This window comes from Pelodiscus sinensis, chromosome 15, assembly GCF_049634645.1.
Source record: "Pelodiscus sinensis isolate JC-2024 chromosome 15, ASM4963464v1, whole genome shotgun sequence".
Lineage (NCBI taxonomy): Eukaryota > Metazoa > Chordata > Testudines > Trionychidae > Pelodiscus > Pelodiscus sinensis.
In genome coordinates, this window is record NC_134725.1 from 33,980,078 (window position 1) to 34,005,624 (window position 25,547).

A 25,547-nucleotide genomic window follows, 5' to 3' on the forward strand; every position below is an offset into this window, starting at 1 on the left:
TAAAAATTTGGGGCACAGAATACATTGTCCATTACCAAAATAAGTCAATAGTAATAGTTGTAAGGACATTTTTGCAGTTTCTTGTTAGTCTTTCGTTAACTCGATGATGAATGTGGTTACACAACACTATTCTGTAGCATTCCCCATGTATGAAGTGCAGCATGCTTTGAAGAATAGTATTCAAATCAGTTATGTTCCTAACTAAACACAACAAGGCTCTCACCAAACTAAATTGCTAAGAATAACCATATACTGTTTTTCTGGCTCTTTGACTCACTGTGGATAAGTGAGTTTACTTTGTCTCCCTGTCTGAGAGACAAGAATATTTAATTCTCAGATCTTCCTGCCTTCCTTAAGAGAGCACTTACATTTTCAAAGTGCTTTTAAACATTAGCTTAATCATCTTATGAGACCAGGAGAGAGGCTAGTAGATCAAACTTTATACCAATAAAGTGTAGGAAAATGTAATTACATTTTATCTAAAATATTTAAATGACTTTCCTGCCACTTCCAGATTAGATGTTTAATTCTGAACAACATCATAAAAGAGAAACAATATGACAGATTTTTTAAAACAAAATACTTCCCATTATTGAAGCTACAAGTGATGAACACTGAAAGAGTGAAAGAATTAGTGGATTACCTTGCCAACAAGAACTGGTAAGTTAACAAGGTATAATATGGTGAACATAAAGTTGGAAAAAAAAACTTCTATGGAAGTCAGAATCTTACAATAATTACTGTAGGGTTTTTTTGTTTTTTTGTTTACTAGAATGCTAATGACTTACCAATACATAGTAGCCATGAGTTTTAAGAGGAATGGCAAATGTTTTTTTCAAGTGATTAAGAAATCCTCTATGCCACCTAGCGCTCTGCTTAGGTGAGGGCATTATGTGAAAGTAATGGATCACTTATTTGATAGTTACTTGTACCAAACTTCAGGTGCTTTCATTTTGTTCCTTGACTCAACAGGAATTTATTGAAAGTTTGAGAGGCAGTTCACAAACTGCAAACTATTAAACAGCCTGTTGAGCTGACTGGTCACATCAGACTGTCTCTTTGGGGTTTTTTAAGGGAATTTAGCAGCTGTAAACAAATTTTGACTCTTCCAGTTGAATAACTGTACTTGCCACTGATGATTTGTGATCACCAACGGGCAGAAATCCCCTGTAGGTCTAAACTCCTGCTGATAGGGTATATCTGGTGTTGGCAATACGTAAGTCACTAGGTTTTAGAGAGACCCTTTTCCCTCCCAGGATTATCACCTGAAAATTGGTAGAGGAAAATAGTCATAACTCCCGTTAGGCATACAGGGAAGTGGAAAATAAGTGACTCATACCAAATGAGAGATCACAAAACTTTGTTTACATCCATTGTTTTATATTTTAATGCACATTTGTCTACATTCTCTGCATTGTTCAGTATTATGGAAGTTGAGGGAGATTAGTTTTCTCAGCTAATTTGAATTTTTTTTTCCTTTACAGCCTGGATGATGCAGTAGCCCTAATAGTAGAATATCAAAATCAATGTGGAAATCACATTCTGGCAGATAGGTCATCTCGTGATATTTTGACGGTAAAAAGCTCTAGTTATCAAACTTTTCTTAGGCTATAAGAAAGCTATAAACTATTTTTTTTGTAATATAGGTTGGACTTCCCTATTCTGGTGCCCTCAGGAGCTGACCAATCCTGTATGGGAGATTTTGCTGGACCAGGGGAGGTCATTTCTGGACCACTGCCACTGACCTCCCTGGTGCTCCTGACCAGCTCCCCAAATTTTGCTGGCCCAGCTGTCCTGCCAACCCTGCTGGGCTGCTGTTGGGCATCCCGTAGCCTTGCAGGGGTCATTGCCACTGGACTCTTTGGTCCAGCAATATCCATACAGGACCATGGCTGTTGCCGGAGCTCAGAATCCTGGTTAAGAGAGTTTCAACCTGTAGTTCTATTCCTTTAAGTTTATAAATTTTTATGTGTTCATATTTTCTTCCTCTCCAGATGTTCCTGAGTGGATCAGAATAGACTACGGTATTCGCTTACTCAAAACAGCTACCCAGAGGAGCAAGTAACTTGATCTATATCCCTTCTCTTCCGGTGGCAAGATTGCGTCAAACTCTGTTGATCATGTGCATTATTTTTAAAACGGAACTCAGCTGAAATTTAAGTACCCTTTTAATAAAAGATACAATTCAGTTTTTACAGACCTAGGTCAGCTAACAGACATTCACCTTTAAGTGTGCTATCCATAGTAAAGAGTTAAAAGCTCAATTTACGTTCCTCTCCTCCACTTCCCCCATCCATATAATTTTTAATTTATTCTCAATCATTTCCAGCTTGTAAGTGATGTCAATCTTTTAAACTTCATGTAACTAGAGAAAGGAAGATGAACTCATTCCTTTGGCTTTCTAATTCTCTATCACGTTTTTATGTTGTGTTTTTTAAACATTTCCTATATAGGTTGCACCTCTCTGGTCCAGTATTGTCAAGACCTGACCAGTGCCAAACAAGAGAATTTCCTAAGCCAGGGAAAGGGAATGCAAAGAGCCAGCGAGTCTCTGTCTGGTGTCTGCTTTTGTGTGTATGGAGTGGGGTGGGGAAGGGAATGCTACAAGTCACACTGCCTGTGAATCCAAGCAGCCGGAGGGGGGTCTCAGCTTTCCGCAGGCAGTGGGGAGTTGGTATTGGGGCTGCTCCGGGTGCCGAGACTAGTGGGCTGTGAGGAGTTTGGAAATGTTCTGGCTGCTGAGACCTGTGGGAAGGGGAGAGCTGTGGCTGGAGGCTACAAACTGCCATCTGCTGCTGGGACCTGAAGCAGTTGGGGAGCTGGGGAGTTTCATTTGCATTATATACCAACTCTGGGGATAACCTCTCTTTAGCAACTAACTGCAAATTCATCAACATACTTAGTGGCAGCTTCTGTATCTGCACTTTTTTCACTATATCAGTGTAGACTAATGCCATGTCTATTTGTAAATTTCTGAAGGCATCCTTGTGAATAGTCACACTGATGCTGCAGTTTAAGTTCTTTGTGAAATATTTTTGCTTGTGCTGACGCCGTCTCTCCTAATATGCATACACATCTTATGTTCTTATGTTCCTGCAGAGCTTGAACCAATGTATAAGTGCAAATAAATCACTGCTTTTCCCCTCCTTCAAGTCTCACAAACGCTTATTCTTTTTTTACTGTTACTTTGGACAAAAAACTTGAGGATTTAATTCTTTTGCTTCTTCAAATCATACACTGTAGAGATAACTCTATAGTGTAAAACTCATACTGATGCACCCTTTTCCAATTTCTGCAACAATGCTACCTTTTGCTGTATGAATATTGACATATGCTTATACTTAGCCACTTTACTAACACTGCCACTGCTTGCTGGTCTCTGACAAGACATCCCGGGGGTAAATCACAGCTAAATACAGCACAGAACTCTGAGAATTAAGACTGGCAGGACTTTCTCTGATCAGGGCTGGCTTTAGGAACGACAGGGCCCAATTCGAACAATTTTGACGAGGCCCCATAGCAATTTTGGTTGAGCAAAAAAAACCACAGTGCACACACAAATCCCCCACCCACACACACCCTGCACTAAACTCACACTGCCTGTGGTGCAGGCAGCTGATGCACTCCTCCTCCTGGGCTGGCAGTTTTGTATAATTTTTGGTGGTGCTCCATTAGCCACACCCTCTAACCCTATTAGCCAAGCCTCTGGAGGCAACACACTTGGGGCAAAATGGATACAATACCAGAAGTAAAAGGTGTCAAAGGACTTTTTCCCACCATCCTCCTACCAGCAGGGATTAGTTTGGCCCCCACCAAACCCCCTTCATGCAGCTATCCTGCAGTTTTCTGTTAAAAGCATTTTCGGAACAGGGCGTCTAGATTGGCACGGACGCTTTTCCACAAAAGCACTTTTTGCGGAAAAGCATCCGTGCCAATCTAGACGCGCTTTTCCGCAAAAAAGCCCCGATCACCATTTTCACGATTGGGGCTTTTTTGCGGAAAACAAATCTGAGCCGTCTACACTGGCCCTTTTGCGCAAAAGCTCTGCGCAAAAGGACTTTTGCCTGAACGGGAGCAGAATAGTATTTCTGCAAGAAGCACTGATTTCTTACAGTAGGAAGTCAGTGCTTTTGCGGAAACTCAAGCAGCCAGTGTAGACAGCTGGCAAGTTTTTCCGGAAAAGCGGCTGATTTTCCGGAAAAACTGGCTGGTCTAGACACAGCCAATGTGTGTGACATTAACTCATGGGCAGAGAGACTGGGGGAAGTGTTCCCTCTAAGGCTATGTCTACACTTGCTGTTCTTGCGCAAGAACCCATATAGCAGCCACGCTGCCCGCCTGCTCTTGCACAAGGAAATTTACAGTACGGCGTGGTAAGAGAGGGTAAGAGCTACACTCTTTTCTAACAGATGTAAGCTCTCTTGTGCAAGAGGGCAATATGGATGCTCGGCAGGGATTTCTTGCGCAAGAAATCCCTATGGCTAAAATGGCCATTGGAGCTTTCTTGCTCAAAAGAGCATCCACACTGCCATGGATGCTCTTGCGCAAAATCACAGCTCACACATGGCAGTGTGGACATGTCCTTGCACAAGAAGCTACCATTATAGACATAGCCTAAGAGTTTCCTCCCATAATCAGAATGTGTTTTGTGTTGTGCACCTGTAATGAGTTCATGTGGCTTGTTTGGATGTGCCACCAGAGGTCAAGGGAAAAATTTGCGCTCCTCTCCCCCCTCGCCTCCCCACCACATGGGGCATGGCCCCAAACCTGGTGCACAGCTGAGAGGAACTTGTACCACATCTTTCCCCACCCCTTACGGTTTGAGGCCGGGCTCCCACATGCATTAACCCTTCAGTGGAGATGGAGGAGGGTCGGGCTTGGAGCAGAGAGGCAGGGCAGAGGCTCCAGCTGCCGGTGGCAAGCGGAGTAGGAGCACATGAACTGAACGGATAACGGGGGGAGCAGAATGGGATTAAATTGGAGCCTTCCTAGCATGGTGCCCAGGGACAACTGACCCCTCTGGCCCCCTCGCTACGCCACTGTCCCCCCACCCCGCTCCTCCAGATCTGTCATCTTATGCATGTGCAAGATCTGTGAGAGCCATCCCATGAATCTGCAGTTAGTGTCTGCCGGCTTTCTGGGTGGTGTCTCAATGCTGCCACATTTACCTCCAAAGAGGGGGCTTCCCAAAGCAGGCCTTTGCTGCTGCCCCCCAAGGCATCCATAGGTCCAGTGTCCTTTCAATGGGCCCATTTCCCAGGGCTCATTGATCTTGGATCTGGCTTCCATCCCCTCTCCAACCTTTGCAACTGCCCAGAGGTGCTTACCTTCTGCCCTATACATTTCCACCTCATTCACCCCACAGGGGCAGTCTCTGCCTCACTTGTCCTAGGGACTATTCTATCAAGACGTAATACAGTTTCCATGTAAAAGGACTCACTACAAAGCTAAAAACTTCAATGAGAGAATGATTAATACAGAGATGCGTCTGTCTGCTGCAGGGAGACACCTCGGCCTGCCTCCACCCCTCTCCCCCAGAGTCTACAGCCCCATTGCAAAGTTGGGGAGGGGAAGAAAAGAGTCGGAGGCCCATCCAAAGGACTGAAGCAGTCATGAGCAAGCCATACCTGGGAGCCATTCTCCTGTCCATTGCTGGTACTGTGTTGCTTCAGGCACGCAGAAAGGCAGTCACCTCTAGAGTGGGCTGGACAGCTGTTTAACACCTGCACAAGGTTTCAGGCAGGGGGCAGTGTGGGCTGTTGGAGGCAAAGGAGGAGCATGGGGATAGTTAAAATGGTGGTGGTTCTTTCTCACCTGTTAATGATGTTATTTGGTTCCCTAAATTGTTGGAGTGTTGTCTGTTAACCCCCATCCCTTCCCTGAGTGAGTGCAGAAGAATGTCTGAGGTAAACAGCAGGAGTAAACAACAATGCACACGGCCCCAAGAGGCCCAGAAACTCAGAGGCTGCATGTGGCTGATCCTTAAAGGACAGAGGGACAGAGACACAGTGGGTTGACCATCAAGTGGAGTTTCCCAGAATGCCCGCTGTTCAGATCACCTGGCCAGTGGACCAGCCTAGGAGTCAAGTTAGGAAGATCAAAGAACATGTAGTGCCCTCTGCTCGCCTTATCATCCTGCCTGGGACTGTAAGTGTGATTGAGTGTATGAGTGAGATTCCCCTCCCTTCCCAGTTTTAACTGAATAAACAAACCCTTTACATTCCCATGTGGTGATTCCCTCTCTTTAGTGTTTAAAGCAGTTGCAATCCACATCCCCTTGCAACATTTTTGGTGGAGATTCCGGGGAGGAGGGGATAAGTAAAAGTCCTTTCCCCATGGAAAGTTAAGACAGTGAACTTTGGGAGACTGGGGTGTGTTGAAACATGGTAGGCTAGCAACCCATGGCACAGTCCAGGTTCCCGACAACAAGATGCCCATTTGGGGTAAAGAAAAGGTAGGTGTAAAGGACTCCTAGAAGTGTGGAATGCAGCTCCTACGCCCAGACCCCAGAGGAAATGGATCCAAAGTAAAGGGGCTGACCCCTGGAATCAAGGGGTGGTGCTTTCTGGTGCTTCAGTGACTGATTTGGAACTAATGATGGAAAAATGTGTTACTGTATAAGCCAGACAAGGGAGGTAAGGAAAGAGCAGTTGCCTGGCTGCTATGGCAGGCAGTACATCAGTGTCAGGCAGCTAAGAATCAGGATATGGAGCAGTTGAAGGAACTGGAGAAAGAACGAGATATGTGGAAAGCTCAGGTACTGACAGCACCCAAGCCTCTTCTCCTGTTGCCATACAAGTGACAACTGCAGAAGAGGAACGGGAGCATGTCCATGAGGAGAATAGAACTTTAAGTGAAAGGGTGCAGTGTCTCAAGGAGTTTTGGGAGAGAGTAGGCCAAAGGGAAGGCTGCTTTCTAAGGGAAGAGTAGCAGCTGTAGGGCTTCCTAAGAGAAGTGACTGGGGTGAAGATTGAGATGGGGATATTTGGGGTGACCTGGATCACCCAGATCCAGACCCTGAAGGGCCAGATCACAGACATTGGCTTGCAGTGATCCAGAGGGTAGTCCCAGACTTATGGGCCTACCCCCCAAGGGGGAGGAAAGGCCCCAAATATTGGGCATACGGTGGCAGAGACCGAGGTGACCCCCCCCCCACACAGGTGGTGGAGTTGGCCAGAACCTTAGGAGGACCTTCTCGTTCTGGGTTCAGTGGATGGTCCCAAGATCTGGTGACTTTGTGCCTGGATCAGAGCCTAAATATGATGGAGGCTTGGTGGGTAATAAAGGCTGCATCCGGATTGGGAGGGGACTTAGCGGGGGTGGCCCGACAACAGGCTTGTGATACCCCACACAAAGATATATTTGAGATGCTGATGGGGATGACATCAGCTGTGGGACCATGAGCATTGCTGGCAGAGCTGGTTTCAGCAGCTGCTGCAGCAGGGGAAGACCCCACTAGGTTTGTGGAAAGGATGGTTCTGGCATGTCTGTGTGGTCAGGGTGTGCCTGTTGCAGCAAGGAGTGGTACCCCCATGCCCATAGCCCAAATAGCCTTACCTGTGGATGAATTAAAGCTAATCACACAATCTCCCAATGTATATACAGCAGGCAGTAGGGAGATGGAGGCCTGGGGAACCTGTAGACGTGGAAGACTTGCTGGATGCTGTCCAGCAGGCTGCCCTTGTTACCCCAACACCCACAGACAGGCCAACTCCTTAGCAGAAGCCCAGACAATCACACATGCAGAAAACATTTGGTTCACTGTGGTCAACTGAAGCGAGTGTCAGTGATTCAAGAAAACTCTGGTTATGTGAGTTTTCTTTTAAAACATGGTGCCAGTATCCTGGAGCTCAGGAGCATTTGGACTTGCAGTTTTTCCCACCACCTGCAGAACGGACCCCATGCTGGAACGAGACAACAGGCACGCACGTGAACCATTCCAATGTTAATTCAACTCTTTGGTGTAAATCAGCAGACAAATATCCCTCAATTCCTTTAAGGACTTTTTTTTTTTTTTGCAAATGATTGCCTCCACTGCTAATGGAACCGCCTTACCCATAATTGACCCATGTGGCCACTTAGGACCAAATCGGGGAGGGAACCCATCAAGAATAGGAGATTATTATAATACTCGTCTCCACACACGATGTACACCTTGGGTTCCATGGGTAGGCCCGGTAACCCTTCAACTGATCTGGTGGCATGGCAATGGGTCTTTAGCTGACCCAAGCAACTCTGGTAGGAGGGAATCTAGAAGCACACTAATATGGTTGTACGAACCACAACTTGCGATAGGTTCAACCGACTTCAAGCCCTGCTTCAGAGGTGGGATCCCACTAATTCTTCCATTTTCTTTCCACCAACTTGAGCTCACAGCAGCGGGTGATTTTGTGGTCCCAATGGTGGAATAGCAGTATCCAAGTGATAGAGCCATGTCTCAAAGGCATACTAAACTTATATGTAAACTGTGGAGGCCAGAACTGCAGATTTAGGGGATGGCTGTTGCAACTGTGGGGGGGATGAGAACCTGGCTACATAGTCCTGTGGGCCCCGCAGTCATCTCTAATTTGTGCCCAAATTCCCTCTCTACAGGCAGAAGCGGTTATGATGGCTCAGCTGGTTTTGTATCGGATTCAATTTGACATGTCTTTAATTAATGTGTCCACCATGTGGCCCAATTGTTCCCACCTGGTAGAAGCATGGTTGAAATTGGCTCTTAACCCCCCTTACTGTGCTAAGCAGGATTTTGGAGGGTGGGTTTTGGGAGGCTTGGGCATAGGAGCGGGCATTTTAAATGCTGTAGACATTGAAGTGGTGGCAAGTTATCTGCTACAGGGACCCTATTTCAAAAGGCCCAAAAGACGGCTGCGAGTATTTCTGAGGACTTGGCAGCTGGGCAGAGTCTTGTTGCCTTAGTAGGAGTTCTACCCCTCCATCTGTTAACTAATACCCTTTCGGCCTTGGTAAAATCTTTTGTCAATCATTCCTGAGCAGAACAGTGTTTAACAGTTCAGCAAGTTTTATTTGTAAGCTGTTTCCAGCAACATACCCTTCTAGACCAGGGTTTGGTTCCAGGGGTGGTGCAACAGCATTTTCCTGAAATCGATTAAAAACACACTCACCGTATATCCTATATGCCTAGGGGGCCCTGGACAGGGGTTTTGTCACTATTGGCAGTTCCCCAAAAGTCCCCACACTTTACCCTGTGTACCTGGCTTCAGAGGTGGTTTCTATGCCCCAAGCTTTAGGACTGTCTCTGTGGATTCCCTGTAGTGTTCACAGCCATCACCACCCACAACTGGGATTTTTAAATTTAGGCAAAGAATGTGTAAGCCTAAGCTTTGGTCGATGGATATGTCCTGTCAAAACACCAGCCAAAGATGACTGTTGTTCCCCATAGGATGTTGAAGCCATGTGTGTGTTGCAGCGATTACAAGAACCAGTAGTGGTATTCACCCCCAGTCCACTATTTATGTGCCTGGTTCAGGCAAATTTATCCACTGCAGTGGTGTGGACCCCATCTTCCAATGTATCTTGGTGCACACCCAGTAATTATACTTGTTGTGTATCTAACGTTATCGGGGTTATTGTGGATGGGATATTTTCACCTGCCTTATTGCCTCCCCTAGTTGAGAATTTGGCTGTACAAGCAGTTATGTGGTCATACGGACCCCTCTCTCCCCCCCCCCCAAGCATTAACTTTACTGTTTGGGCCGAACTACTAAAGGATGCCCAACATAGTCTTCAGAAAGCCAAAGCTGTGGCATAACAAATTAAAAATAAATACACATTATTCAACAAAGTAAGCTCCCCAGGTGGAGTATCATGTCTAGTTCTGGGCTCCACTTTTCAGGAAACTGGAGAAAGTCCAGAGGAGATCAACACAAATGATGAAAGGGCTAGAGAACATGAGATATGAGGCAAGGCTGAAGGTATTTGGCCTTATTTACCTTGGAAAAGAGAAGACCGAAACGGTACAGGAGAGCAGCTTTCAAGTATCTAAAAGAGTATCATGAGGAGGAAGAAAAATTGTTGTTCTTGGCCACTGAGGTTAGGATGAGAAGCAATGGGCTTAAACTACAGCAAGGGCAGTTTAGATTGAACATTAGGAAAAACTTCCTGCCTGTCAGGGTGGTCAAACACTGAAATAAATTGCTTAGCGCAATTGCGGAATCTCCATCACTGGAGATATTTAAGACCAGGTTAGACAGACACCTGTCAGGGTTGAGCTAGGGCAACTCAACTTTGGAAGCTCCAAGGGCCATACTGATACTTCTAAAACATGCTGAGGGCCTCAACTGAAGTGTGGTTGCATATGCAAGCAAATATATACAAATAGCTTCTCTCACGTGTACAGGCATGAATACAAAGATTAAGGCAAGACTACACAACACACAGGCCCTATTTCAGTCAGTTCTGCTGATATTATTAAAATGCAATATTTACCCCATTTCTACCCATGTGACAGCACTTTTCATGAGCAATGACAGTCCAAGAATTGAACTACTAAAACACATATCAACAGAAGATCATTACACTGACTACATTTTTGTTTTGGCTCCCACTTGCTGGCCACGTGTTGATCCCCACATAAAGCCAAACTGCACCGCAGGGCGCAAACAAACTGGCCGTGGGCAGCATACCAAGATATTAATATTTTTAAACCTTTACCTTTTCTCTCTGCTTCCATGTCTCCTCTCCTTGCTCCATCATCTCCCCTGGTGTCTGCTGCCCCCCAACCCCTTAGCCTCCTCTGCTGTCCTGACTCCTGCCCTTCTCACTGCCCTCAGCCCTCCTACGACCTGCCCCCCTCCACCAGCCCTTCTCTCCCTGCTGTGCCCACTCCTCCAGTAGCCCACTCTGTTCATGTGAGCTACCCCTCCTCATCCCCTCTTCCAACACCTCCCTCTACACACCTGCCCTGCCTCTCTCATCTGGTGCTGGTCCCTCCCCTGCAGGTGTCTGCCCTTCTGCTTCACCCCAGAATCCCCTGGTACCTGCACCTTCCCTTAGCCCTGCACCCTCCTGGTGCCTCCCCCTTCTCTTACTGCCTCTGCCTCCTTTGCCCTCTTTTTCCCTGATGCCCACCCCCTCACCACTCTCTGTCCAGTTCCCCTCTGCACCCTCACACATGATTTGCTCCATCCCCACCTTTCTCATGCCCACCCCTTCTTTCAAGCCTTCTTCCAGCACTTTCTCCTCCCCCTCTAGCCTCCAATGCCCTTCCCCTCTCCTCTCCTGACATCTCCCCTCCTTCCCTTTCCCTCATTGTCTGCACTTGGCCCCCTGCCATTTGTCTCTCCTCCACCCTGTCTCTTAGGTGAAGGCATTTTCTTCCTCCTCCCCCTCTGCATAAGCCCCTTCCTCTCACCCACTGCACAAATCCCTTCCCCTTCCCCTGCCGCACAAGCCCCTCCCTCTCCTCTCCCCCACTGCACAAGCCCCTCCTGTCAGCCGAAATGGTCAGGGCAGTGTGTGTGTGTGTGTGTTACACCCAAGTCTTCAACTGCTGAGACGCAAAGTCTCGTTGCAGTGGGCAGCCTAGGAGGCTGGAGGGTGCCCCGAAAAATAGTTTAACGTCTGTGACTTTACTGCTAGGACCGGGGTCCCGTCGCAGAGGGCAGCCAACAGGCTCTCAGACGCCCCGGTGTGTGTGTGCACTATACCCCCAAGACTTCAACTGCTGAGACCGGGGTCCCTTGCAGTGGGCAACCTGGAGGAGGTTGACGGGCGCCCCAATAAGTTTACAGGGAGAGCTTATAACACCTCAGATTTTAGCTGCTAGAATCCAAGATTCCGTCACAGCAGGCAGCCTGGGGAGGCTGAGAGGTGCCCCAATGGATCTGCCACCTGGGAGTGACACAATCCAAAACGCCCAAGCTCTCCCTATACCTGTCCCTTTGACCGGCTGAAGTTCTTTTGTTTGTGTTCAGTTTGGGTACAGCAGCACGGGTTCAAGTCAGAAGCTTGACACTCACTGGCTTATTATGGGAGAAAGAAAGAGAAAATAAAATAAAGAAACTTGGTTCAATATATATATATTTTATAAGTGAATGAGGGCATCCCACTTATTTCCAAAGTTTATAGCTAAATCACCTTACCAAAGGCAGTTTACAATAGAAATGAAGCAGTTTGCCTTAAGAAACTAGAATAAAGTAACTAAACTTATAACAGAGTGACAAAGTGTACACATAAAGAAAACACATTGCAGGTACAATTCTCACTGCTGCGTTCCAGACTTGGTGTGGCCAGTGTCTTTCTCTCAATCCCTCGGGAAGAAGTAGGGCGAGGTTGGGCATCCCACGGACCTCGGGAGACAATCAATACCTGCCAGCAGGTGTAGGTGATTGGAGCTCAAATGGGGTGGGCAGCTAAACCCTCTTTATACCCCTTGGGTCACATGGGCTTCTTCCTGGTCTCAAGTGGCCAATTAGGAAAAATGGCTTTGAATGCCAAGTTTCCCACGAAGGGTGCAAAGCATAATTCACACCTGGGAAGATGCAGACAATGGGCACCTCTGGTATGTGATGGGCGAAGATTCCTCTCCTGAGACAGTGCAGGCGAGTCAATTACTGGTACTAGCCATCACGGCGATGGGAGGCCCCGGGTCGTCAGCTAGCCCATTTACTGTCTGGTTTCTGTTTATGGTAGAGTCAGGGACAGGCACCACACCTGCATTCCCAGGGCATCAAAGGCTGACTGCCTTTCTCTTGCTCTCTGGGGGGGGGGGGGGGGGGGGGGGGGGGAAACAAGATGGGGTTCGTGGAAAAACAAGATGGGGTTTGTGTCTGGCTACACCTCCCCCGCCACACAAGCCTCTTCCTCTTCCCTCTCCCCCGCTGCACAAGCCCCTTCCCTACCTTCTGCCTTCCACTTTGTGGGGCTGGAGTCTGCACTCAGGCCCCAGACTCTGAACCTGGAGCTAGCCACGCAACATGCCTCTGAGGAGTTAAAATCCTGGGCCGTGATGCCACATTATTACACCCGGGCATCCTTCCCGCCCACCTGAAACGCTGCACATGGCAGCAGCAGCTGGTGAGGGAGAGCCGCACATGGCAGGGACAGTCCGGGGCTGAGAGGGACACTATGGGGACAGGGTGGGAGGATGCGTGGGGGAGCCAGCAGGGGAGGTCTGGGGCCCGCTTCAGGAAGAGCCAGGGGATAGACCCAGCTCCAAATATTGCTGGAGCAGGACCCCCGGCTCTGAATAGTAACTCAGCAGCACTTCTGGGTTCAGTGGCGCGGGGGCTCCTGAGGCACAGGGCCTATTCAGCCAAATTGGCCTAAGGCTGTCCCTGTCTCTGACTGCAGGACAGCCCATCCACAATAAGCAGACATCTGGTAACTGAGGGGGTTTGGGTGCACCCAATCTTCCCTTTTGTGCCAAGCCCTACCCTCCCTCACTCCACTCATTACCCAAGATCCCACCCCATCCCATCTCTTCCCCCCACCCTCCCTGAACTTTAGTGTTGCAAATCAGCTATGCAGAAAGCTCTGAGCTGGTGGGGAAGAAGGAGTTGCTCAGTGGGAGGAAAGAGTTGTTGCCAGACAAGGGATGTTTCTGGATGACAGAATTCCAGATAAGAGAGGTACATCCTATATTTATTTCCTATTAAGATAAAATTAACTTTGTATAACAGTATATGTGTTTCTAAAACATTGTAAATGTTAGTGTATCTTAGGTACAATATTTTATAGACTTGGTTTTCATTTGAGCATGGCACAAATAAAACTGACTAGCTCAAATTTGGAACTTAGAAAAATACTGTTTGTAATGTAATAAAACGTTTATATTTAGTATTTGAAGAGTAAGTATATTGGATAATTTCTCTAAAAGTGAGTATTTAACAGTTTAACTGCCATTAGGTTCTGTGACACTATGCTTTCTTTGAAACTAAAGTATATGGGTGATTCTGCCAAGGAAAACTGAACAACTTACTAAAACTAAATGGAAATATGCCACTAAATATATACCCTTAAAAGATGCAAAATTGGTATGAGTGACCAGACTGATTGTATCTTGGAGATGTATACTACTTATATAACATTGCCCAGGTCCTTCAGGGCAGGGAGCTGGTGGTATGAGGGAGGGGATGCAGGAGTCAAGGTAGGGGATTGAGGAGGGGCTTAGGTAGGGATGTTAGGTATTAATTGAACTAGGGAGCAGCGCCCCCTGCTTGCTACACTCACCAGTCCCCCTCTCTCTGGAGTTAGGCGTACAAATGCAGAGCCGCTGCAGGCGTAGGTCCTGGACCCATCATGAGCTAGGACTGAACCGGGCTGCTAGCCTGCCTGCTAAAAATTTTAATGGAGGAGGAGGAGGAATGCATGTACTCCAGTGGTAGCCAACCCACGGCTCTCGAGCCACATATGGCTCTTGGATTAAAAAAATGCACCTCCAGCTGGTTCTGAGCCACACACCTGGACCGCTCAGGCTGGCCACTCTGCACAAGGCACCCCAGCCACCAGCTCACAGCTGGGCCACTCTGCACACAGTGTCCGAGTGCATGCTCACAGCTGGCTGCTCAGTGCATGTGCCCCAGTGCCTGGAGTGTGTGGCAGCAGCAGCTCCAGGACCCAGGCATTAGGTTAGAGCTGAGGTGTGTGTGCATGCCTGGCTCTGGGGGAGGGGAAGAGAGCAGAGGGGAGGGCGATTGGGTTAGAGTGGGGAGTCTGGGGGAAGGGAGGGGGATTGAGTTAGAGCAGGGAGTGTACCTGGCTCTGAGAGAGGAGGACGATTGGGTTGTGGGGGGGTGCCTGTCTATGGGGAAGAGGAAAGGGATTGGGATAGAGCCGTGGTCACCGATCCATCAATCATGATTGACTGGTTGATTGCGAGGGCACAACCAATCACGAGGCATTCCATCACCCCCTTCTCCCACCCCTACGAAGGAGCCCACACTGATGCTACTTCGCACAAAAATGGAGGCAGCGCACCAGCTTCCTGTGGGGGAGGGAGGTGGAATCCTGCAGCGGCGAGCGAGTTTAAACCTGAGCTTATCATACACTGGAACCCTCTGTCCTGAGCCTCTCATCCCAAAACTGCACCCCCATATACCCAGTCTTCTGCCACAACACTCTTGCATCATCCACACACTGCAAATCTGTGTCCTGAGCCCATCATACTCCCAGCCTCCCTGCCCTGAGCCCCTCACACCCCTCAACTCAAACTCCTGCACCCTCACAGCCACAAGCCTGCACTTTGCTCAGCACCCCAACCCTCCACCTGACACAACACTCTCCCTTAGAGCCCCTCACCACGAGACCTCCTCAGTGCCAGCCTCTTATTTGAACCCCACTGCACCCAACTGCTCCCCTCCCCGTCCTCAATATTAGCCCATCCCCCTCACTTAGCCCTGTGCTGCCTCCCAGCCACCAGCTGAGCACTGCTCGAGTTGCAAATACTGTAAGGCTGCCATGACAGGCTCTGTAAGGACTTCCTACTGTGCAGCAACCTGCTCTTCCATATCTGGGAAGAGACCCTGACCAGTGTTGGCTGGCTGAGAGGTGAGGCAGGACATAACCCTCCCAGAAGCCTCTGTAGGAGGGGCAGGGCTGGGCATCCCAGCCCTGACTTCTAGAGCTACTGCAGCCCAGAAGTCAGCAATTCATAGCCTGAGATGCTGGTCTAACCAACTGAATGATCAGAATATACACACCTCCATTCCTGCTCTGGACAGGAATCACAACCCTCACTAGAAATGCGGTTTAAAGTACGAAGCCTTTTAGAAATAGTAATCCCTGCATTTTGACAATGGCTTAAGATCCTTGCTGTGAAACCAAGCAGCTATAGTTCTCTGCAAGAAATGTTGCTTCCTACTATATGGAGCTTGGTTTGAGTGTTTTCAGTTTGGAATCCACAAGTCCTGTTCCCCAAAACCAATTTTGGAATCTAAATTAATGGAGTGTGGTCTTCACCTTTCTAAAGATGATTAAGTCAAATGAAAATGAACTGTCTACATTTCTGGACATAGAAGAGACCATTTCATATAACTTCAGAGACACTTTTGATTTAATTTTTCCTTTAAGTGTTGAGTAAGTAAGGCAAAGGTAATCAAACTGTAATTGGTTAACTTAGTACAAGTTATTGATTATGGCCATGCAGTGCTTTAGACCTAGTCTGATTTCATGGAGAAGTAGAACTCAAAGTAACAGAACCTTAACATCATTTTTTATCCTGGTACATTCAGGAAGATTACTACATCATTTTACCCTTGCACATGGGTTAAAACACCAATATTTGTGTCAAAACATATTTTACTTCTCATCACTCAAACATGTTATGGCTCACTTCTTGTTTGTCCACAGATACTTGATTTAAGCTATCCTGGAATAGCTCTTCAAAAATTGTGTTCACACAAACTCTAGAGTAAGAGTTCCAGTATTAAAGTGAGTCAAACTCATTTCGGACAAACATATTTGACCACAAAGTGCTATTTCAGAATAAAGTCTGCACTCTAAACTTTCAAACTTAAGTTAGATTAAAGTGGTGTACGATTTTAGAAAACCTTCTGATGTTTTCAAAAATGGATAAATTAAATTGCATTAATGTGCAGGTTCTGTAAATGCTATTTCCAAAAATAAAGTACTGTCTCATGCTTATCAAGTTCAACTGTTACACATAACTTCGCTTTAATGGTTTTACAATTCAAAATTGTATAGAAATAAAAACTTGACTGAAATAAGGTTACAACATTAAAGATACTTGTTTAACAAGATGGATTATATACGTATGGATTTTTCATCATAACAGCATATTTTACAAGCTCAACCATACATAGAAAACAAGCAAGAGTGTGCATTCTTTTGAAGCTATGTGTTAAACTAGTTACATGATTATAGGCTACAAACAAGTTAAACTGTAAACAAGCAAATATTGCAGACAGCTTGTGGTTCTTGAATGCTTAGTTGTTTGACTAGAACAAGAGGGAGTGAGATGATAAAAAGAGCACCAGATAATTCATTTAGGGCTTTTTGTACTCAATTCTTTCTACTTTCACATCATCTCCAATTAGCTGGTACACATAGGTAACTACCGTGGAAGCCTGGATATCCATCAGCACAAATGAAGGAATGATGTTACTGGAAAGGAAAAACTGATTGTTAATATAATTATAAAACACCAACAGTAGATATTTCTGTAAGCTAGATTCCTTAACAAGTTGCTCTAAAAAATTTGTATTTTAATTGTATAAGCATGATCTGACAAAGTTAGGAAACATGACTAGGTATTTCAACATACTCATTTTAAGCAAATGGATTTAGAAAGTATTGTAGGAAAATCCTTGATACCAACAGCAAGATGTATCTGGTTATCAAGCAAATAATCCTAAAAAGTAACTCATGCACAGCAGCTGTTTCCTCTGAAATGTAACATCACTGCTGGGGATTATCCATCTTGACAAAGATTAGGAGGGGTTTCAGATACTACTTCCCAGTCGGTGTGGAGAGAAAATAGGGAGTACCAATGAATACACCCAAATGCTGAGCAGCTGTTTTCAGCCTTTTTTTTAGGCTAGACTCAAACCTTCAAGTAGTAATGCAGACATGCAATACTAAACTTTAAAGAAAAATTATTAGTATTTAGACTGCCTGTTGGTATGCATATGGCTTGAACATACACTAGTTACCATGATATATATTTCTTAGAACCGTTACTGTAAAATTAGTGCTGATAAGTAGGTATGATATAAAAACAGATAAATACACAACTGTCCAGCTTATTTTAACTCACTTCTCCAGGGCACTATAAGCTCCTGTGGTTGATCCAGGGTTAATGTAGAACTTGTTTTCATGCTCAAATGCCTCAAATTTGTGTGTATGCCCTGAAATTAAAATGTCCACATCAAATTGCCTTTGTAGCAGTGCCAGGCTGGCCATATCTCCCCATGGTATAACTTGATGGCCATGGATCAGCCCAATTTTGAACTGCCCAACAGTTACAACTTTCTGTTCCGGATAATTCAGGTTCTAAAAATTAAAAACAAATATACAACATAGATTACATATAGTGAAACAGACTCCATCTTCAAAAGTAAAATTATTTGCAATGTATTCATATCATAGTTTACCTGTTGCTCTTGAGAATGACCTAGAGCAAGGATTTTTAGATTTTGGTTGTGGCTTGTAAGGGTAAACAGCTAGCCAGCTGCCAAATGGTTTCTTGACCTGAGTATTTGCAGGTACAGCTGCCTGTAGCTCCTAGTGGCTGCAAGTCTCTGTTCCCAGCCAACAGGAGCTACAGGAAGCAGTGCAAGCTGAGTCACCAATGCAGCTCCACTGGATCGGAACAGTGGCCCTGCAGTCACTGGGAGCTTGAAGCAGCTGCACCTGCCGATACTTAGGTAAAGAAGCCATTGGCAGCTGGCCAGCTGCTTTCCCTTACAAGCCACGACCAAAAGTTTGACAATCCCTCAGATAAAGACCCTCTTCAATTTAAGTTTTTCTTCACTGAAGAATGCGGAAACCTCTAAAAGACATACCACACCAGTGATTCCAGTAAGCTGTGCTAAGGAGACATTTGAATGCCATCCAGCTGATTATCAGAATGCCTAGAGCCAGGTTTGTTTTTCTTGGTGGTGCATACTCACACATGCCTTGGTGCATATAAAAACGTATTCTACTCAAGGATGGAAAAAATCTGCACATGGATGAAAAAGATGAGGAAGAAGGAACATTGTACCACACTCTGCATAAAAGCCAAATACATAAACTCAAAAGTTAATATCAATACTGTAAAGCTTGTAGAAATACTGAATTATAATGATTAAGTTTCAAATTAAATTACAAAAATAGCATCTGACAAGGAAATTCAACATCTTGGCAACAACAGCTATTTTGATGGCAAATAATGCCCCTAGAGTTAGCCATTTTATTGCAATGCTTAATCAAATGCAATTAAACCAAACTACATTAATTCAAGAGTTAGCTTTATCCTGGCTACAGGCAGTCCCTGGGTTACGTACAAGATAGGGACTATAGGTTTGTTCTTAAGTTGAATCTGTATGTAAGTCGGAACTGGCGTCCAGATTCAGCCGCTGCTGAAACTGATCAGTTTCAACAGTGGCTGAATCTGGACGCCAGTTCTGACTCACATACAGATTCAACTTAAGAACCCCAGGCATCCCCAAGTCAGCTGCTGCTGAAACTGATCAGCGGCTGATTCCAGGAAGCCCGGGGTAGGGGCTTCCTGTAGTCAGCCACTGGTCATTTTCAGCAGCTGCTGACTTGGGGACACCTGGGGTAGAGCAGCTGGGGTGCTGCTGGGTTGGTCCAGTGGTGCCCAGAGCAGCACTATGGGACCAACTGGCAGCGCCCCAGCTGCTGTACCACAGGCGTCCGGAGCAAAGCCGCGGAGCACGGGGGCAGTGGGACAGCCCAGACGCGCCGTGGTTATTCTGCTGCCCTCGGGCTCCTGCAGACCAGGGGGAGCAGAGCAAAGCAGCGAACAAAGCTCTGCAGACCAGGGGGACGGGGTGCAAAGCGGCAGAATGCGCGGGCAGCGGACAGCCCAGACGTGTCTGGGCTGTCCGCTGCCCGTGCATTCTGCCGCTTTGCTTCCTCTCCCTGGTCTGCTGGAGACCAGGGAGAGGAAGGGCCCCGTTTGTAACTGTGGATCCGACGTAAGTCGGATCCGCATAACTCGGGGACTGCCTGTAGGTTTAAGTTCTTACTGGTCATGAGCATAAATGCTGCATTTTTGCTTTTTACCCTGTTCTTTGTTAATTGTAACCATATCAATTGTTAAATGGTGTAAAAATTATAAATAAGTAAAATGTCATCCTTGCATAAGAGACTTTTGTAAAGAAGTCTTTAGAGAGAGGCCTTTACCTCATCAAAGTCTCCTCTAACAATATGGACATCCCCAGCCAGAGTCTTGAGGTAGTCATAGCTCTCCTTGGTACAGAGATTTCCAGTGCAGAGGATGTGCTGGATCTTTCCAGGGACCAGCAGCTTTTTGAATTTAGCTGGGAGGCTGTTGCATCGATGTGGGATGTGAAGGTCTCCTAATACTAACACCAGCTTATTAGGAATCAAGGACAGGAAAAAGAGAGATAAGAATTACAGAACCTAATGGGCCAATAATAATAATAAAAAAAAAAAAATCAAGAAGAAATTTGCAAGTGTGGTTATCTTCAGTCTCACAGTTCTGCATTTCTGATGTAAAATAACTGAAACTGAGCTTGTGTTTGGGATGTAGGTAAATCTGGTTCTTAAAGTGTCTCACTAAGGCAGGGTAATATAGACTGAAGCCTTATCTGCATTACAAGAGACCAGCTAATATAGATATGGTGGTAAAACCCTCTAGCAATAGAGGCACTTAATATAAAAGTGCCTGTACTTGTATAATTTATGCTGGTTTGGAGAAATGGCATAACCCAGTGGTTCCCAACCTTTTTTATACCAGAGATCGGCAACCCCATTCATAAGCTTTTGGTGGACAGGCAACATTTTGTTTGCATATTTATTTTGCAAATAATTAATATGTAAATAAAATGTTACCCATCCGCCAAAAGCCCCAGTCCCCAGAGCTAGCAGTAACCCCTAAAGCACCCCACCCCTCCACTACCCCCCAGTGCAAGCCATTGACCTGAATTCCCCGCATCCAACCCTCCCCAGAACTAGCCTCCCATCCTCAGAGCCTTCCAGTGACAGCCTCCTGCCTTAGAGTCTCCTTGCCCACAGAGCCCCGCAGCACTAGCCATGCCCCTAAGTCCATTTCTCCCCTCCACTCCCCCCGCCCCCCTGCGTCTGCCCCACGCCCCTCACCTAACCCTGCATTGCCTCCCAGCTGAGGTCTGCTGCCCAAGTCGCGGCTGCTCTAAGACTGTCTTGCTGGGCTCCGTGCGGCCCTCTTGCTGCACAGCAAAGCACACTTCCGTATCCAGGAAATGACCCCACCCTTGCATGGCAGTGGTTGGCTGAAAGGTGGGGCAGGATACGCCTCTCCCAACAGCTGCAGCCCGCATAGCCACCAAGGCCAGCAGCCAGCCGGCTGCGGACTGGCAGGTGGGAACCGCTGGCATAACCTACACCAGTATAACTATGCTATTTCTGATATGACTGCATCTACAGTACACCTTATATTGGCTATGTTAGAAATGAGAGATGCTCCAGATACAGTTATATTGGTAAAGTTTAAGTGTAGATTACACCTAAGTTGTGATCTCTTTCCTTTCACCGTTTCAAATTTCCCCTTCAGTATTTAATCTTCTTTTTGTTTTCCTAAAAAGAGTTTGCAGTGTGTCAGTGTTTAAACTGAATGAAAAGTTTTCAAGAGCTAAGATCATAAAACATCCTTGCTTCCACTGGATAATACCAAATGCATCTTTTTTCCTCAAAAGTTTTTTTTAACTAAAGCATTGCAAGCTGAAGATGAACCCAACAAAAATATGAATACATAACTGTTAAAAGAACTGCTTTATGAAGTATGATAGAATAGACAGACAGAATAAAATTGATGCAATCAACCACCAGGTAATATTTTTCGTAAGTCACCTGTACTATCACAAACACCTTTAATCTGAATCCTTGATTTCAAAGGTAGCCAACAATGTAATGTCACAGACTTTTTGAATTTGCTATTGAGGAAATAAAACTAATGAAGGCAAAGCATCAATAAGCCAAGCTTAATGTGATTATGCAACAAATGTATGAAAAGAACTGTAAAGAAAAATTGGTTACATGCCACAACGCCACATGAACATTGGATAAAAACAAGCATTTCTATTACTCTGAAAACTGTAACCTTGTCTATACTCTCTTGTTTTCTTCCAAGTGCACTAGTGATGATTTATAATTACTAAAATGTGAGCACACTAAAATATATGTGCTGTACTATATTATAGTGATACATCATACACTATGGAGGGCTAGCTCAGTGGTTTGAGCATTAGCCTGCTAAACCCAGGGTTGTGCGTTCAATGGAGGGGGAGGAGGGTATTTAAGGATCTGGGGAAAAATCTGTCAGGGATGATACTTAGCCCTACTGTGAATGCAGGGGATTGGACTTGATGACCTCTCAAGGTCCCTTCCAGTTCTATGGTATAGGTAAATTAGCTGTAACCTTGTCTATACTATAACATTTAATACTTTGCAGTTTATTCCTGAAATCATGCAGCTTCGCTCATGCCAACAACGTTAATGGAAAGGAGATAGGGCTCAGGCATTTTCACCACAGTTGTGAAAGTCTGCTCAGTGTAAGTACAGGCAGTCCCCGGGTTACGCGGATCCGACTTATGTCGGATCCGTACTTATGAATGGGGCTTTTATCGCCCCGGAGGATGCGGGTGGCGAGACCTCCCAGAAGCGCCGCGGTCCCGCTGCCCGCATCCTCTGGGGAGAGAAAAGCTGCTCCACGTCTCCCTGGTCTGCTGGGGGGGGGGCCCAGCAGACCAGGGAGACGCGGAGCAAAGCCGTGGAGGACGCGGGCGGTGGGACCGCAGCGCATCTTGGTCCCGCCGCCCATGTCTCCCCGGTCTGCTGGGGGGGGGGGGGGTGCAGCTAGTGTGCCCCCCCCAAGCAGACCAGGCTTTTTTTGCGGACACCTGGGGCAGAGCAGCTGGGGCGCTGGCGGTTGGTCCCGCAGCGCCGCTCCTCGGCGCTACTGGACCAACCCGGCAGCACCCCAGCTGCTCTGCTCCAGGCGTCCTGATTCAGCCACTGCTGGTCAGTTTCAGCAGCGGCTGAATCAGGACACTTGGGGCAGAGCAGCTGGGGTGCTGCTGGGTTGGTCCAGTAGTGCCGCACCTCGGCGCTGTGGGGACCAACCCGGCAGCACCCCAGCTGCTCTACCTCGGGCTTCCTGTAGTCAGCCACTGGTCAGTTTCAGCAGCAGCTGACTCTGGACGCCAGTTCCAACTTGCGTACAAATTCAACTTAAGAACAAACCTACAGTCCCTATCTTGTATTTAACCCAGGGACTGCCTGTATTCAAAATAGGAAAGAGGGGAATGTTATAATTCAAAGGATTGGTAAAGTGATAAAGAATCTTTAACCTGTAAGCCACTGATTCAAACACAGTCCACACTATTAGTGATAAAAAGCACTTATTACTTCTGCTAGTCTCAAAAATAAGGTAGTCTTCCACCAGTTCCCAGTGGACAGATGTCCTCTATATTCCTAAAGTTGGTTCCTCAAGCTCAAAAAGGAATCATTGGTTTGCTACACTAGAGCCGGTATTGTGCCTGTTCAGTGGACAGGACTTCCTCAGGGCTGACAGGTAGCACTTTTTCACCAGCACATTGGTCATTTTAAAATTTAGATAGGGCAATGGAGGGGAAAACTATTACATTTTGACTTACCTGGGCTACAAAAATTTAAAAAAATTCTCAGCTAACATGCTTGAGCTGCCAGTAAATATCATTATAGTTTTTTTAAGAGTTACATTTTAACAATATAATATCCTCTACATATTGATAGTATAACCAGGTAACCTAAATCAGCCTTTACATGATTTCCTAATGTGGCTTATTTTGATGTTAACAAAATATATGGGGTCTTTAATCACATCTTTCAAGATTCACATGCAACACTAACTAGTTAGGTATATATATAACCCACACCAAAAATTATGCTCTTGGTTACACACATGCCACCTCTCTGAATTCAATGTGTGTTGATGAAATGACACTATTTTAGCCCCTAAATCAGATTAAAGTTCCCACCTATCAAAATAGTTCACTATATTACAAGAAGTATCATGAAGTTCTCCCCTGTAATAACTGTATCATGTGCATCTCTGATAGACACAACAATAATGACAAAAAGCACTTGGCTTTAAAGAGAAATTTAGTTGCAATCTTGATTATGGATTGGCTAGCGGTTATTCCATAATTTAGGCCTATTTGAACATCTAGTAATAGTGACATATCACCTACCACCAATGTTAGCAAGAGCCATTAGGAGTAAACTTACTCTGTGCCCCGCCTTATTGGAATGAAGAAGTTGATTGCAGACAGGGGAATGAAAAAACAGGGTGAAACATGAACAATGTTAAAAGAAAGCAACAGAAAAGAAAAAAAAAATGACATATGAATAGCAAAATAATGATTTTTAATGTTATAAAAGAAGTGCTAAAAGTCAACTTTACTGAAACTGTGTCCAAAACAATACTCGAAGACTTTTTCAAGCTGCCACTTCACAAAGTATTCCGACTATGTTATAACTTCCCAATGAGCCAGTTATTGCTTTGAATATTTTTCTGTCCACCCACATCCACTACATGCATCTGATGAAGTGGGTCTTCGCTCATGAAAGCTTATGCTCCAATAAATCTCTTAGTCTATAAGATGCTACTGGACTTCTCGTTATCTTTTTGAATGACACATTGGACTGACTCACTAAATAATGATGGATCAGAAGTCCTGCCCCTATTCCCCACAGAAATCTCCACTGAAACCAATTTCATGGATTTGTAGCCTTTAAAGAAATTGGTCACCTACACTTCTGAAGAAAAAAAAAAGTGTTGTTCTAATGAATGAATGTTTAGGAAAGCAAACAATGCAGAGGGGCAAATCAAGACTCGGAGGGGAAGGGGAAACGGGACCCCAAAGGGACAGACGAGCCGGAACGCGGCCTTCGGGCGCACGGAACGAGGGGCTAAGGAGCCAGGGGCTGTTTTATAAGCAGCGGCTTCGCTTTCCTGATGGCACGACCCTGCCATGAGGGGGCGCGTCTAGCAGCGGGGCGGCCTAAGGAGCAGTGAGGGCCCCGCAAGTCAAGTGCCGGGGGCCTGCTTTCGGGGAGCGCCCCAAGGCAGGAGGATCAACGCAGCTCTGCCATGGCCAGGGCCGGATTAAGACTTTTAAAGGCCCTAAGCACTGAAGAGATTATGGTGCCCCCCAAATGTAATTAAAAATAAAAACAATACTATATCATCAAATAAAATTGTATTTTTTGAAGTGACACAAAACCGACATGTTTTCTTAAATTAAAATAGCTTCTTTCTAGATTTTCTGAGTGCAAAATTCTGCATAGGTTCATCGAAGCTGACTTGAGAAAGCACATCTGCTTCCATACACAACAGGGAAAGTGAATCCAGTCTGTCCTGACACATTGTTGGTCTCTGAGGGTTTTATATTCAGCTGAGAAAAAGAGCTTCTGCGGGGTTCTGACTTTTCCCACCAGGACAACTTCAATGCTTTTTTTAAAATATCGAATTTAAAAAAAAAAAAAAATCCCTTTTTTTTTTGGTGCCCCTGCTTTGCTGGTGCCCTAAGCACGTGCTTAGTCTGCTTATTGGGTAATCCAGCCCTGGCATGGCCAAGGGGGGGGGGGGCAGAAGCGCCTGTGGCCCAGGAGTGCGGGGGGGGGGGGGAACCGGGGCAACAGGGCCCGGGCCGAGAGCCGGGCGCTCTCCAGCGTAGGGTGCGGGCCGGGAGCTCGCCCCGGCCCCGGCCGGACTCACCATCCTGCTCCACTCGCCACCTCCGACCCTTCCGCTCGGCGAAGTAAAGGTGCTGACGGTTACGGCCTAGGCCAGCGCCGAAGGGTCACACCAAGTGGGAACGCGCCAGGTCACGTGCCGCTCACGTCGCCCGTCACTG

The 25,547-nt window shown here is 46.2% G+C and overlaps 2 protein-coding genes across 10 annotated transcripts in view; one reads left to right on the top strand and one right to left on the bottom strand.

Moving 5' to 3' along the window:
• Positions 1-6,224, top strand: part of KNTC1 (kinetochore associated 1) — a 148,432-nt gene extending 142,208 nt beyond the window's left edge. For all 9 annotated transcript variants that reach the window (XM_075898678.1, XM_075898685.1, XM_075898679.1 and 6 more), the window contains 3 exons: positions 515-660; positions 1,485-1,575; positions 1,995-6,224. In XM_075898678.1, the coding sequence (XP_075754793.1) occupies positions 515-660; positions 1,485-1,575; positions 1,995-2,018 (261 nt within the window). In that variant the 3' untranslated portion in view covers positions 2,019-6,224. The remainder of the gene's footprint in view (positions 1-514; positions 661-1,484; positions 1,576-1,994) is intronic.
• Positions 6,225-16,599: 10,375 nt separating this feature from the next.
• Positions 16,600-25,547, bottom strand: VPS29 (VPS29 retromer complex component). Its single transcript, XM_075898695.1, has 4 exons — positions 25,409-25,547; positions 19,831-20,022; positions 17,735-17,970; positions 16,600-17,082 (listed from the first exon to the last, which is right to left on the bottom strand). Exons 1-4 carry the CDS (start codon positions 25,409-25,411, stop codon positions 16,965-16,967), a joined length of 549 nt encoding a protein of 182 aa, XP_075754810.1. The 5' UTR covers positions 25,412-25,547; the 3' UTR covers positions 16,600-16,964.

Coding starts and splice junctions, on each gene's coding strand:
- VPS29 (XM_075898695.1), bottom strand. Junction 17,971..19,830: donor TTAGAGGAGACTTTGATGAG/GTAAAGGCCTCT, acceptor TTTAATTTTTAG/AACCTGAATTATCCGGAACA. Junction 17,083..17,734: donor GCTTATAGTGCCCTGGAGAA/GTGAGTTAAAAT, acceptor TTTCCTTTCCAG/TAACATCATTCCTTCATTTG.